We start from the raw sequence: 13194 nt of genomic DNA, 5'->3' as shown, positions 1-13194 counted from the left end.
AACAGGAGGACAGTTAAGCAAAGCATCCGTTTGAAAGAAATTTCTTTTTGACACTTTGTAATATCAACAAGTCAGGAACTCGCCAAACTACAGCTGTAAGTATTCCTGTGATGTAAAGAGATGGCACTTGTTTGTCTCCAGCAGTCCTTTGTTGTGACAGTTTGTCTCACTTAACCAGCCGGGCCTCCATAAAGCTCCCCAGAATAGATTTCCTTACTGTCCGACTTCCAAGTGTTGTCACAGTTATTGTCCCGTAAATCTAAAGATGGGTGAATTTCTCCATACTCACACTGCAGCCAGTAAAACACACTCACACTTATTGTGGTTGTGGTTTTAATGTGTCTTCAGCACAGCCTGCAATGCACTTAGCTCTGTATAACAAACTCTCTTAAACATGCACACACATGCACACATATAAGAAAACGCAGCTTAATAAAAGTGTCACGGCTATTACAAGGCCTCACTTACATGTAAACTGTGAGGATGAGACACAGAGGCGAGTCACTCAGACTCCTGAACCTCGTCTCACGGAGAACAAACTAAAAGTTGTTCATTCTTTATGAACTTGTGAAGTCAAATATTTCCAGATCGGACTTCAAAAAGTAATTATTTTCATTTTCATTCAATATGTTGATCAATAAAAAGCATCGGAGGGTCTGGCACTTCTGATGTTTTCTATAAAAGCAGAAATATCTATTTCTGGTTGTGGCGTTTTATTTAAACACCTGTTTGTTGTTGCTGCGTTTCACTGGGATCGTGCTGCTGCTTTGGGATGACAAGTGGCTCTTGTGAACTCTGGGTTTCTCCGTGCGCTTGTTGAACATTAGTACAAATTGATGGCAGTAAAAATACACCAAATGATAATTGAATGGACTCGAGTGTGCGCAGTGCATCTCCAGCGGCTGTTGTCAGACGGGATTTATTTTTTAACAATTAGTCGTGTGGCCTGACATGTGAGAAACCTTGTGTTGCTTGGAGCTTTTGGCTGTCACACTGGATGGTTGTGTGTTTGTGTGTGTGGGGGGATAATCACAGTGACGACAATAGGCAGTCACAGCAGCCAGAGATATTGTCTGTTGAAGGTCATTGTGCCTCTGTGTTTTCTAGATTGTTCATTATGTAGAGGTGTGTTTGTATGTGTATGTATGTGTACGTGTACGTGTGTGTGTGTGTGTGCGTGTGCGTGCGCGTTAAAGGGATGACAGCAATGGCTGAGGATTGCAGAGACGAGGGGCCGATGGCGTCGGGTTTCTTAATAGCAGGCGGACGACCCCGGCCCCGCAAATGTCAACGTGGTTTTGTTTTCTGCAAACAATGTGAAACTATGCACGGAGGGGGGCGGAGATGTAAGCTGCCGCAAGCCCGCTGTCTCTCTGTCCTTTTATATACTGTGTGTGTGTGTGTGTGTGTGTGTGTGTGTGTGTGTGTGTGTGTGTGTGTGTGTGTGTGTGTGTGTGTGTGTGTGTGTGTGTGTGTGTGTGTGTGTGTGTGAGAGACCGTCCCTCTGTCACACACAAGCAGCAGGATGATGACTATCGACTCAGATTTGATTATTGTTGGTATGGTAACATAATGAACCAATCTGGTGTTCTTATTCAGCAGTGGACAAGAGTGTGGTCATCACAGTGGAGTGATTAAATCTGTGTTTTGCTTTATATTGTGTGTAAAAAGTGGTAAGAGATATGCGTGGATGCATATTTAAACAGTGGACTTTGTTTTGGATGATGCACTGAGGTGCGTTTAATTCGCCTCCTAAAAACCTGCCTCTAAAAACGGACACTGGTGGAAGTCTGCAGCTTATTTCTGACAGAAAAGGGGAGATAATGAAGCTTGCATACACTACAGACCCCGAACAATACATCGGCTCGCCGAATTCATCAGCCAATAGTGGCCCGTCACAGATGTATCGATATAGTTGGCTTTTTGGGGGCCTTTTTACTACTGATGCATAAAAAGAGGCAGTTACAGTTACCAGTAAAGTTTGTCTCACTATCAGTTTCAATGGATCGGCCAGCCTGTTTTATTGTACATAATTTAGAGAAAGACGCTTGGGCTAAATTAGTGATTGGTCCAATTCTGATTTTCTCTCGTTATAAATTATCAGTATAGTTATTAAATTCCCAGAGAGTTTTACTGTTCAAGTACACTAATGTCAGTGTAGACAATAAACTGTAAAATATCATGCCCACATCACATTTCTTTCTCATGACATTTAAGGAATCATTGCAAAAAAAGACGTTGTGTTTATATATAGCATATATATAAAGAATATCAGCTGGTATGTCAATTAAATAATTTTTGATAATTGATATTGGCGTCAAAAAACTAGCATCAGTTGAGCTCTATACTCTATACTGTACATTATAGACACAATAACTTGAGCTTCCTATCTTGAATGAAATGTGTTTCTACCTGTTTTGTCCCATCAATCATCTCCTTTTGTCCTTTGTTTCTTCCAGTTCTAAATCCAGCTCCTCTTGTTTTTCCTGTTCTTCTGTCGCAGGCTGCTGTCGGCGGTGTTGAGGACATCGGAGGTCGAGTCCAGGGCGACCAGAGCGAGCCTGACAGAGCTGCTGAGCCCGCAGATGGGAAAAGACATCATGTGGTTCCTCAGACGATGGGCCAAGACGTATCTGCTGGTGGACGAGAAGCTCTACGAGCAGGTACGAGGCTTTCTACCCCTCTCATGTTCTCCAGAGCTGCCGTACCTCGATGGAACCGCATGCATCACGGTCAGCAGTCACCACATTACACATCCTGCTGTGTGTTGCCACTTCTTTTTCTCTCATAATATCCATAAATCAGATATTTGTCCTCCATCCGCCTCACGTTTGCCTCTGCCGCTCCACAGATCAGCATCCCCCTGAGCACAGCGTTCGGTGCCGACACAGAGGGAGCCCAGTGGATTGTGGGATATCTCCTGGAGAAGGTGATCAACAACCTGTCGGTGTGGAGCTCGGAGGCCGAGCTGGCCAACGACACCGTGGAGCTGCTGGTGACGCTGGTGGAGAAGAGGGAGAGGTGAGGCAGCGGTGGAGGGCTGCAACACAGTCCAGTGATTGATCAGCCAATTAACAAGCAATTAACTGGCACCTCCTTTATAATTGATGAAATGTTTTGATTCATTTTCTCAGGTCACAGCTGCTCTTGTGAATATTTTCTGGTTTCTTTGGTCTGTTATATTTCTAAACTGAACACATTTGGGTCAGAAGATATTAGAAGAAGCTTTAGGAAAATTGCCAATCTTAAAAAAAAACAACCTTGATCCTACTTTTCCCAAACTGCAACCTGGAGCCTGATTAATATATTGTTATGCTGATTTAATCAGCCGAAAGTGGCCCAATATACACAGTATATCGGTATCTGTGTAAATGGGATTTTACAGAACATATTGCAGAAAAAGGTGCTTATGGTAAATTAGAAATTGTTCTCTGTGTTTTTCTAAAGTTATTTATATTGATTAATCTCCTGGTGAAGTTTACTCTTTCAGTGCACTGATGTCAGTCTGCACAATAAACTAGAATATCCTGCCTTTTAATACATATTTTTGTCAAGTGTCAAAAGTGTCTGATAACCACACTGCAACAATGTGTGTATATACAATGTATATACAAAGAATATTGACCTATATATCTCTATCCAGTTTTTTGTACTCCCTAATATCAGGACCAGAAATCCAGTATCAGTCAGGCTTTACGACAACCAAAAGCATTTTTTATGGTTTCTCAAATATAATTATATTAGATTCACCGGGCTTGTTTTGTTGATCTGGTTTCTACTCATGTTGTCACTGATGCCTGAAGTCCTTCCGTCTCCAAAGCGTCAGCTGTTTTATGAATTAAGAGGTCCTGGTCTTTGGTCACATCATGGATTTGTTCTTAAAACATACTGGTTATTGCCCAGAGCTTCCATGAAAACATGGAATGGGGTGTTTACAAAAGCAACACAAAGCCTTATTATTATTAAGTGGTCAAAATGTGGATGTCTGAATCCTTTTTGTTTTAAACATGTGTAAGTACCGATGTTTTTGCAGGCTGATGCGGGTCACATGACATCATGGGACTCTCTAACAGCCTCTCTGCCTCCCCGTCCTCTCAGGGCAAACATCGTGGTGCAGTGTGAGAGCTGGTGGAACCTGGCGAAGCAGTTTGCCAGCCGCAGTCCGCCTCTCCACCTGCTGTCCAGCTCCGTGCAGAGATCCCTGATGAAAGCTCTGGTCCTGGGAGGCTTCGCACACATGGACTCTGACACCAAGCAGCAGTACTGGGCCGAGGTAACCTCTGCATACAATAAGGAGCGACAGCTGGCATTATTTGCTCAACTAATTTTCATGAAGATTCAAAAAAACATTTGTCATGTCACAATGGACCTGAAACTGGAGCAAAGAGCGCACACCAATTATTGTTTTTGGGGAACAGAAAGAAGTCCCAGGGAGTCAGATCCGGTGGGGATGGGTGGTGGTGGGGGGCGACGATGATTGTGTTGTTAAGGAACAGAAACTCGTAACATCACAGTTCAGACGCCTCAGAACATCACAGTAAACCCTCAGTGTTTACGGTCCGACCCTGGGGGATGAATTCACACTGACCAACCCCGTCAATGTCAAAGAAAAGTCACTTTGTTTCACTCTTGACCTGATGACCTTTTGCCCCTCCTGAAGTGTGAATGTCCCTCAACAAACTTCGCCTGACTCATTGCTTCAGTGCTGCAGATCTTCTGAATTATTTCAAGGTTCTGCGTCACCCATGTTTGACACAAAACTTGACGTGCACACTCTGCTGGAGTCCATGGTTAAATCTCAAATGCACCCTTACTCGTGCTCACAAAAGCACTCAAGCGATGAAACTTTAAATACGTACATACTGTGTTATTGCTTCCTCTACATTGTGCATCACTGTGCTGCACAATGTATGCAATGGGAGCCGTGTCTGAACTGTTTGGAGGCACCTCGTATTTGCACATCACAGCTAATATATAAAAGATGATTTTTGTTTGTGTCCTTTAAACTACTCCGAAAGCAGTGAGCCCTGCTGAGAGGTGTGGAGCTCCACAGACTCCAGGCAGATACCAGGATCAGGACTGATGGATGTGGTTGATAATATTCCTCCGGAGAGTCTTTCTCCCGAGTGTATAACATGATCCTCGTCGGGATCCTGGAGGTCTTTGTCTTAATAGGCTGACAGTAGTAAATGGGGGTGCAAAGCCACAATGACTCCAGAGTAATTACGGGGCTGGTGGGGGGGGGGGGGGGCGGCAGCTGTCGGTCCGTACAGCTGTTCCGTCTGGACTCTGAGAGAGAAGAGCGACAACTGATCAAACACTCCTTTGTTCCATCTCTACATCTCTGCTCTTTACTTGAGCTCCGAAAAATCACTTTCGTCCCGTTGACTCAAGTGACTCAGAGGTGGTTTGATACATTTGCCATAACTGAGTTCAGATAACAGTGATGGTCTTAAACTCACCAATGTATTCTCAAAAATCAAGTCCTTCCAGGGCTTCGCTGAGAACGTTTGTGATTGTTGCGATCAAAAATGCTGGATTTTTGCGGCGTATTATCTCCAAAATTGCGATGTAAAAAAAAATTAGTTTTTTGTGGTAAAATTGCAGAAATTAGAAATGTGTGGAGAAAAAAATTCCTGTGATAATAATCATGCTGCACATCACAGAAACAATTCAGTTCTAACTTTTTATTTAATATTTTATTGAACTTAGAGAACCACAGGGCTCAAAGTTACCAAAAAAACTCTTTACAAACTTTACAAAACACACACTCTGACTGTAATATAGAAAAGACTTGAAATTTGAAAAGACGACTTTATGTCGTAATATTTTCAGCACAGCTTCTGTTGTTAACCTTTTTTGCGGAAAAATCACGAGAATAAAAAAAAGAATTGCAAGCTCCCACAAATATTGCAAAGATTACTTGGATATACGTTAATTATTGCGACCTAATTTCAAAAGTTCTTACGAAAACAACTATTTTGTCTTTTCATTCATGCCAGAGGAGCTTAACTGTGACGTGAACACGATCCGACACATACGTTTATATTACAGATCGCATCGTCAGAGTGTCGAGCGTTTTGGGTCTTAAAATAACCCGACCAGCCTGGTTTGGTGCCACTGTAACGCCGTTGCTCTCCGTCCGTCCCTCCAGGTGCTCCACCCTCTCCAGCAGCGTTTCCTCAACCTCATCAACCAGGAGAACTTCGCCCAGATCAGCCAGGAACAAGCTGTCAAACAGGAAATCGTGGCCACGCTGGAGGCGCTGTGCGGCATCGCCGAGGCGACGCAGATAGACAACGTGGCTTCGCTCTTCTCTTTCCTCATGGACTTCCTGTCCAGCTGCATCGGCCTCATGGAGGTAAGAGAGAATCCACACCAGTGAAACGAAGCCTGTGTGGATGTTTCCGTGGATGTTAAACTGAATTATTGCAAAGAGTTTGATAAATAGCAGATAACTAAAGAAAACAAGGCGACGTGTCTGTTCACAGTTCAAAAGGATCTTTGAATTCAGTCAAATGAATCTGTTGGACAAATGTCAGTGTTTGTAATAACAAAGATGAAGTTAAAACTGAATCTTTTGTTTTTGTCGCCCAGGTTTACAGCAACACGCCCGAGACAATCAACCTGATCATCGAGGTTTTTGTGGAAGTGGCTCACAAGCAGATCTGTTACCTGGGAGAGGTGAGCGACGCTTCTCCGCCGTCTAACCTGCAAAGAGTCGAGATTAAAGTAGAAAGTCTTCTCCAACCTGAAGAGGATGGATGTTACTTTAAACATGTAACAGTGTGTGCAGGACGCAGAGTGAAGCTGCCTCTGTTCGACTTGTGGCTGTCAGTTCATTACTTATCAACAAAGGTCATCTTTCAGTTGATTTTCTGTGAAGATATGAAACTAAAAACTATCTTCAAATCAGTTGATAACTGTAATTAATGAAACATTTCATGCTTAACTTTCACCTCTGATCTTTTTCTTGTCGTCTTTTGAAAATATTTTAATTTAAGGAATCAGTGTTACGGGTTGTGAAAGTTAAACTTTGTAAAAATTTTACATTTTCCTCCTTTGGTTTGTTATTAGTGATAGAAAGTGATCTGATTCAGGGAAACTGACCTTTGGAGGAAAATGGGTGAGATGGATTCTGACTCATTTTATTGGTCAACTTTTCAGGGTAAAACCTTTGATGTCTTTCATGGAATGACTGAAAAAATGTTTGTAAAAATTTGGAAAATAATAATGTTAAAAGACTCCCAAACAATAGAGGAAGGGTTTTCATTGAAGCTTTGGGATACTCCGGCTGTTTTTAAACTTATTAATCGATTCTCTTCAGTTTAAAAGGACCTTGGGTGGCACGGTGGTGCAGTGGTTAGCACTGTCACCTCACAGCAAAAAGGTCCCGGGTTCGAATCCGGTCCTGGGCCTTTCTGTGCGGAGTTTGCATGTTCTCCCTGTGCTTGCGTGGGTTCTCTCCGGGTTCTCCGGCTTCCTCCCATCATCCAAAAACATGCACCTCAGGTCAGGTTACCTGGCGCCGCGCTAGTGGCAGCCTGCTGCAGCAGCTCCCCCCTGAGAGCCCCCCTGCTGTAGTGAAGACATTTCCCCTCGGGGATTAATAAAGTGTATAAAATTAAATTAAATTAAAAATTGTCGTTATGAGGACTGTTCAGCTTCTAAAACAAGTCGAATCTCTTCTGATGCAGCTTCGTCACGTCTGAGGAACGTTACTCAGCTGACATCACTTGTCTGCAGACAGCAGCCTGCGGACATTACAAGGCCATTTATCCGGCAGCAAGAGTCTAATGAAAAGCTTCTATCAAGGTGCATCATGAGAAATGCAGGATCCAATGTACTTGGAGCTTAAAAATAGGGTCTATGATTGAGCATATCTTCCCCTCTGCTGCATCAATATTAATTATTTGTGAATTTTGTCTCAAGCAAAAAGACAGATTTAAGAGCAACACAAATCCTCTAGAGAAATCCTTTTGCCTTAATTCAGAGAGTTCAGTCATTTGTCTGTCGGATCACCTCGGAGGACCCTTTAAACAAACTGAAAGTACATGGAAGCACAGACGCAGCAGTGGGAAGTAACATGAAAACTGAGCTGCAGTTTCTTCTCCCGTCGTTCAGACTAAATCCATGAAGCTGTACGAGGCGTGCCTGACGCTGCTGCAGGTCTACTCCAAAAACAACCAGAGCAGGAAGCGAAACGACGCCACGGCCGAGGAGGACCAGTACCAGGACCTGCTGCTCATCATGGAGCTGCTCACCAACCTGCTGTCCAAAGAGTTCATCGACTTCAGCGACACGGGTGAGTCCTCCGCATCTCTTCTGTCTCCAAGTATCAGTCAGGAGGAGAAATCCACTTGAGACTGAACTCGACCAAACTGCTGTGCGTTTCTAGACGAGGTGTTTCGGAACCAGGACCAGGGAACGCCGGCGTCCAATCGGACCGTCTCGGCGGCAGATGTGGTTCTCTACGGGGTCAATATTGTTCTTCCACTCATGTCTCAGGACCTGCTCAAGGTAAAACAACAGCAGTTAGATCTCTCCTCTCTGTGGGCTTGATAATCATCTGGGACAGTTGTGTTGTGAGCTCATCCTGATCCCGTCCTCTTTATGTCCCAGTTCCCCTCGCTGTGTAACCAGTACTACAAGCTCATCACCTTCATCTGTGAGATCTTCCCAGAGAAGATCCCACAGCTGCCGGAGGACCTCTTCAAGAGCCTCATGTTCTCCCTGGAGCTGGGCATGACCTCGTATCCTCTCGCTGTGTCAGCTGTCTTCATTTATGAGTGCAGGTTTAGTTGCTTCTTAGCTTTTATGGTTGTTCATTTAACTCGGGTATTGAGAACTGAAAGTTGGCTTCTGACGTTAGCTCAGATTCATACTTGTTTTTTTCTTTCTTTGATCAAACAAATTCAGGGTTAATTCACAAGTTAATTCAGGAGATGATGTTTATGTGTTTCTTGTTTGGAGAAAATTTTATATTTTCCCTTTTTTTTTTTTTTTTCTTTTTTTTTTTTTGAAGGAAAAAGAAAGTCCATTTTCCACTGCTGGTACCGACTTTATTCTACTCCCTTTCGTTTCAAGGATTTTATTTTCCTCTGCAAATCGTACCCCCTCAATGCGGCGTCGTTGCTATAGTAACGCTGCATGAAACTGCAGTGACATCATCCTTCATGTGACACATAAGCCAACAATGGAGAATATGGAGGGGTTGCTGCTCTTCATTCTTGTTTTGTGGCTGTTTGTCACAGTGAGGAGACACGCTTTGTTTCAGCAGAATCTGAAGGCAGAAAGATTAAAACCGCTAAAAGCAGAAAGAGAGGAAATGAGAATGTGGTTGTAATAGCAGCCTGACTGGTTATTAATGGCGGGAGAGCCTGTCGACATGGTTTGTTCTCCTTAACGTGTGTTTCCAGGATGAGTTCAGAGATCAGCCAGCTGTGTTTGGAGGCTTTGTCTCCTCTGGCTGAACAGTGCGCTAAAAACCAGGAGAAGGACTCGCCTCTCTTCATCGCCACCCGCCACTTCCTCAAGGTACGACACACAGCTGATGTCCGGGACTAAACGCCACAGAAAATACATGGGAGCAGGTGAATTGGATATGAAGGGATGAAGAAGAAATAAAAGTAAACCACAGCAGAGTCGACTTCACGAGCCCAGAACCACTAAAAACAGTCGACACACAACCTGTCTTCAAACTACACACTGTCAGTTTCACACTGTCGTTTCTCTGCGGAGTAAACAAACAAACAAACAAGATAAACAGTGTAAAATGGTAACAGGTGAGCTTACAGGTGCTGGTGTTTTCTCATCCTGAACCAGGCTGCTTCAAGTCTTTGTGCTAAGCTAAGCAGCAGCCAGCTGACTACAGCGTTGTGTTTACCACAGAAACACGATGTCACATCTGACTCGCCGCTCGAAAGCAAAGACGCGTTTTTTTTCTCCACGTGGAGCCGCTCCTCCTTCACAGAAAGGGTTGTTGGAAATGGAAACGAGAAGAGCTGGACATCCACGCCGCTTCAGCTTTTTCATAACGTTTCCTTCTGCCCCCTCAGCTGGTGTTTGACATGCTGGTCCTGCAGAAACACAACACGGAGATGACGGTGGCCGCAGGAGAAGCCCTCTACACGCTCGTCTGCCTGCACCAGGTGAGCGACCAACACGCTCCCGTCCTTCACAGACGATGGGCGACAGGTGATATCACCTACAGTTGTAGCGGGATGAATAGAGTTTATTCAACCTGATTAGTTTTTTGTTTTTTTTAATTTTATGTTCTGGCTCTTTACATCATGATTGAACTCTTAAACTCTTTTTTTTTGCTGCCGTCTCACTTATAAAAAGGTCTACTGGTTGATTGCCGAAACACTTCAGACCGACTCCCCAGTCAAGTAGTTATTAGTAGAAAAGTGGGGATGACTGTTCTCTGCCTGCGACGGGCTCACTGTGCAGCACGTTGTTTACCAAACAGAAACCAAACACAACATGCGTTTCTGCTCCGTGTTTAAATGTGACTCAACATCTTCTATCTAACATAACCTGCACCGTACAAACAGTAACATCCAACATCCGTCACAGGTCCGAGCTGCTCTCCGCCCCACTGAGGCAGACGGTTTTCACTCGTGACACGAGGCGCCCTCTAGTGGTCGGTCTGTGTAAACACAGTCCTGCACTGACTGGACGAAGTCTGTCACGTGTCTGAGCAGCCATGAAAGCTGTTTACTGCAATTAATGTCATTTATTGATCCCGACATCTCTGCGCGTGAACACTTAAAGACAGAAGTTAGAGATCAAAGTAAAGATGTGTTCATGTTTTACAGATTTTTGTTTGTTGGAGTGAAAACAGACCAATAATAAAATTAACATTTAAATAAAATCATTATTAAAATACAAACAAACCCAAATACAGTTTAAGTACAATTAGATGATACATAATATTAGCATAATAACAGTAATAATTCAGGAAATAAGAAAACCACTTAGACGTCGTGCTATAAAGGTTTGTTCCTCCAGAGACACTGAAACAACTTTTAAATCCTCTTTTTTTTTAAAAAAGTCATTTTTATTTTAATTATGAATTTTTTTCTTTGTTTTTGATGTTTTTGAGGGATTCTGATTTTGAGAATCAGAGTACATGAAAACTAAGACAGAAAAGTTCATTCCACTGAACCAAATCAACTTATTTTAATTCATCGACAGAGAAAAATCACACATCAAGAGAGATTAAAACACATTATAAGTCAAATAAGTCACATATGTCCATCTGAAAGAAATAAGGACAAATCAAATTCTCAGCTAAAGTATCCTGCACACATTGTAAAGTTAGATGAAGTCTGTCCTGAACCGCTGCCTCATGTCAGAGTGACGAAGACTGAGTCTGTAAATACGGAGTGATCGAGTGGACAAAGGGCAAAAACTAGAGCCAGTAATAAGGAAAAGAAATGAGTTCAAGGAAGTGAAAAACTGACGGAATATAGTAATTCTGATGTCTTCAAAGTCTAGAAATGGTTCATAATATTTAATCAGCACTTATAACTCTTGAAACTGCCAAACACTGAGGCTGTAATTAAGATGAGCAGGACATCTTACAGTAGGAGAAGAAACCTCTTCGTCACTGCTTCCTCAAACATGTCACCCAGCGATATCACAGCTGTGTTTAAATGGGACCTCCGCTCCTCTCCTCCGTCAGGCCGAGTACTCGGAGCTGGTGGAGACGCTGCTGTCCTCTCAGAGGGACGCCGTCATCTACCAGCGGCTGGCCGACGCCTTCAACAAGCTGACGGCGAGCAGCACGCCGCCCACCATGGACCGCAAGCAGAAGGTGGCCTTCCTCAAGAGCCTGGAGGAGTTCGTGGCCAACGTGGGGGGGCTGCTCTGCGTCAAATAACCACTGGAAGACCTTCTCGAATCACACAGCCAATCAAAGACGGCCGCTGCTTCCTCCCTGAGAACTATGGGTAGAAGAGGCGGCTGACGTCTCTGCCTGCTGGGATCATCTCACGCCTGAATGTTTGCTCCGTCTTCACCTCCTCGGATTTCTCTTCTTTTTATTTTTTTTTTAATTTTTATTTGTTTGTTTTTGTTTTCCTCTTCGTCCCACTACACCTACCTGTCCCGCTGCCCCGCCACATGATTGACAGACTTCAGAAGGATGATGTGGTGGTAACCGTGGAGACAGAACTACTAAGCAGACGGCAGTTCCTGCCCAGTTAGACTGAAGTGATGGAGCACTGACCGCCGTGGTGACGAGAGGCGGGGCAGCAGCGGACAGCTCTACGGTCCTCCTTAACCCCACCCTCCACCCCCCCTTCCTCATCATCATCATCATCATCATCATCATCATCATGTGCCTGGAGGCTTCTGGAACACACACACACACACACACATAAGTTGTCATTATTTAGGTTTTGGATGTTGTTTTTGGGTATTAGAGGGGCCATTTTGTTTCAGAATGCCATGGCAACCAACCCCCTAGTGCACGCGTGCACACGCAGACGTACACGTACAAACACACACATCACCCCGATCCTTCCCAGAGTGCCTTTGTTGTTTGTGTGTGTGCGTGAGAGAGAGAGAGAGAGAGAGAGAGAGAGAGGGTTCCTGCATAAGCTGACAATGAACGAGGACCGTGCCTGCCATTTGCCAAGAATACAACAGAGACAAACACACGTGCACACTAAGCGTTGCCATGACAACAGAGGTATGGCTGTCTTTGAGGTTGCTGAACTGAACACAGGAGGGCCTGCGACAGAAAACCAAAACAGAATTGTGTGTTGACTGTAAATATATAGATATAAATATATATAAAGTTTTCAACCGGGAACCTTCACAGAGAAAAACGACGGAAATGTTTTTATACGCCAGAAGACGGCAGGCAGAGTGTACGAGTACTAAAGAGGGAGCAACTTTATCGTGTTATCAAGTTTGATATTGTTTTTGTTTTTTTTTCTATTTGGATTGTAGTCTCCCTCACGGCCCCCCGAGACGGATCGGGCCTGGAGAGAGTTTTAGCAGGTTCATTTCAGTAGTATTTGAATTCTTCCAGCAGCACATCCACCGCATCACTCTTCATCACACACTGGATCCAAGCAGACGCTGCTGGACGTGAAGGACAGCAATAAGAAACCAAATGAAAAGGAGAAGAGCCAGACTCGTCCTCCCACGCAGCTCTACCCCGTCACTGTAGACCGCTGT

General features: G+C 44.0%; 1 protein-coding gene across 1 annotated transcript in view; it reads left to right on the top strand.

Moving 5' to 3' along the window:
• Positions 1 to 12494, top strand: part of xpo4 (exportin 4) — a 61500-nt gene extending 49006 nt beyond the window's left edge. Inside the window, exons 14-24 of the mRNA XM_069713385.1 lie at positions 2504 to 2663; positions 2852 to 3021; positions 4099 to 4273; positions 6155 to 6361; positions 6598 to 6684; positions 8125 to 8305; positions 8399 to 8520; positions 8623 to 8753; positions 9420 to 9537; positions 10059 to 10151; positions 11690 to 12494. Coding sequence (XP_069569486.1) covers positions 2504 to 2663; positions 2852 to 3021; positions 4099 to 4273; positions 6155 to 6361; positions 6598 to 6684; positions 8125 to 8305; positions 8399 to 8520; positions 8623 to 8753; positions 9420 to 9537; positions 10059 to 10151; positions 11690 to 11887 — 1642 coding nt within the window. The 3' untranslated portion in view covers positions 11888 to 12494. The remainder of the gene's footprint in view (positions 1 to 2503; positions 2664 to 2851; positions 3022 to 4098; positions 4274 to 6154; positions 6362 to 6597; positions 6685 to 8124; positions 8306 to 8398; positions 8521 to 8622; positions 8754 to 9419; positions 9538 to 10058; positions 10152 to 11689) is intronic.
• The last annotated feature ends 700 nt before the right edge of the window (positions 12495 to 13194 follow it).

This window comes from Brachyistius frenatus, unplaced genomic scaffold, assembly GCF_029030835.1.
Source record: "Brachyistius frenatus isolate BFR_SWC_R1_liver_20210118 unplaced genomic scaffold, ASM2903083v1 Contig_118, whole genome shotgun sequence".
NCBI classification, from domain to species: domain Eukaryota; kingdom Metazoa; phylum Chordata; class Actinopteri; family Embiotocidae; genus Brachyistius; species Brachyistius frenatus.
Note: the sequence above shows the minus strand (reverse complement) of the source record. Positions and strands in the feature narration are given on the sequence as shown.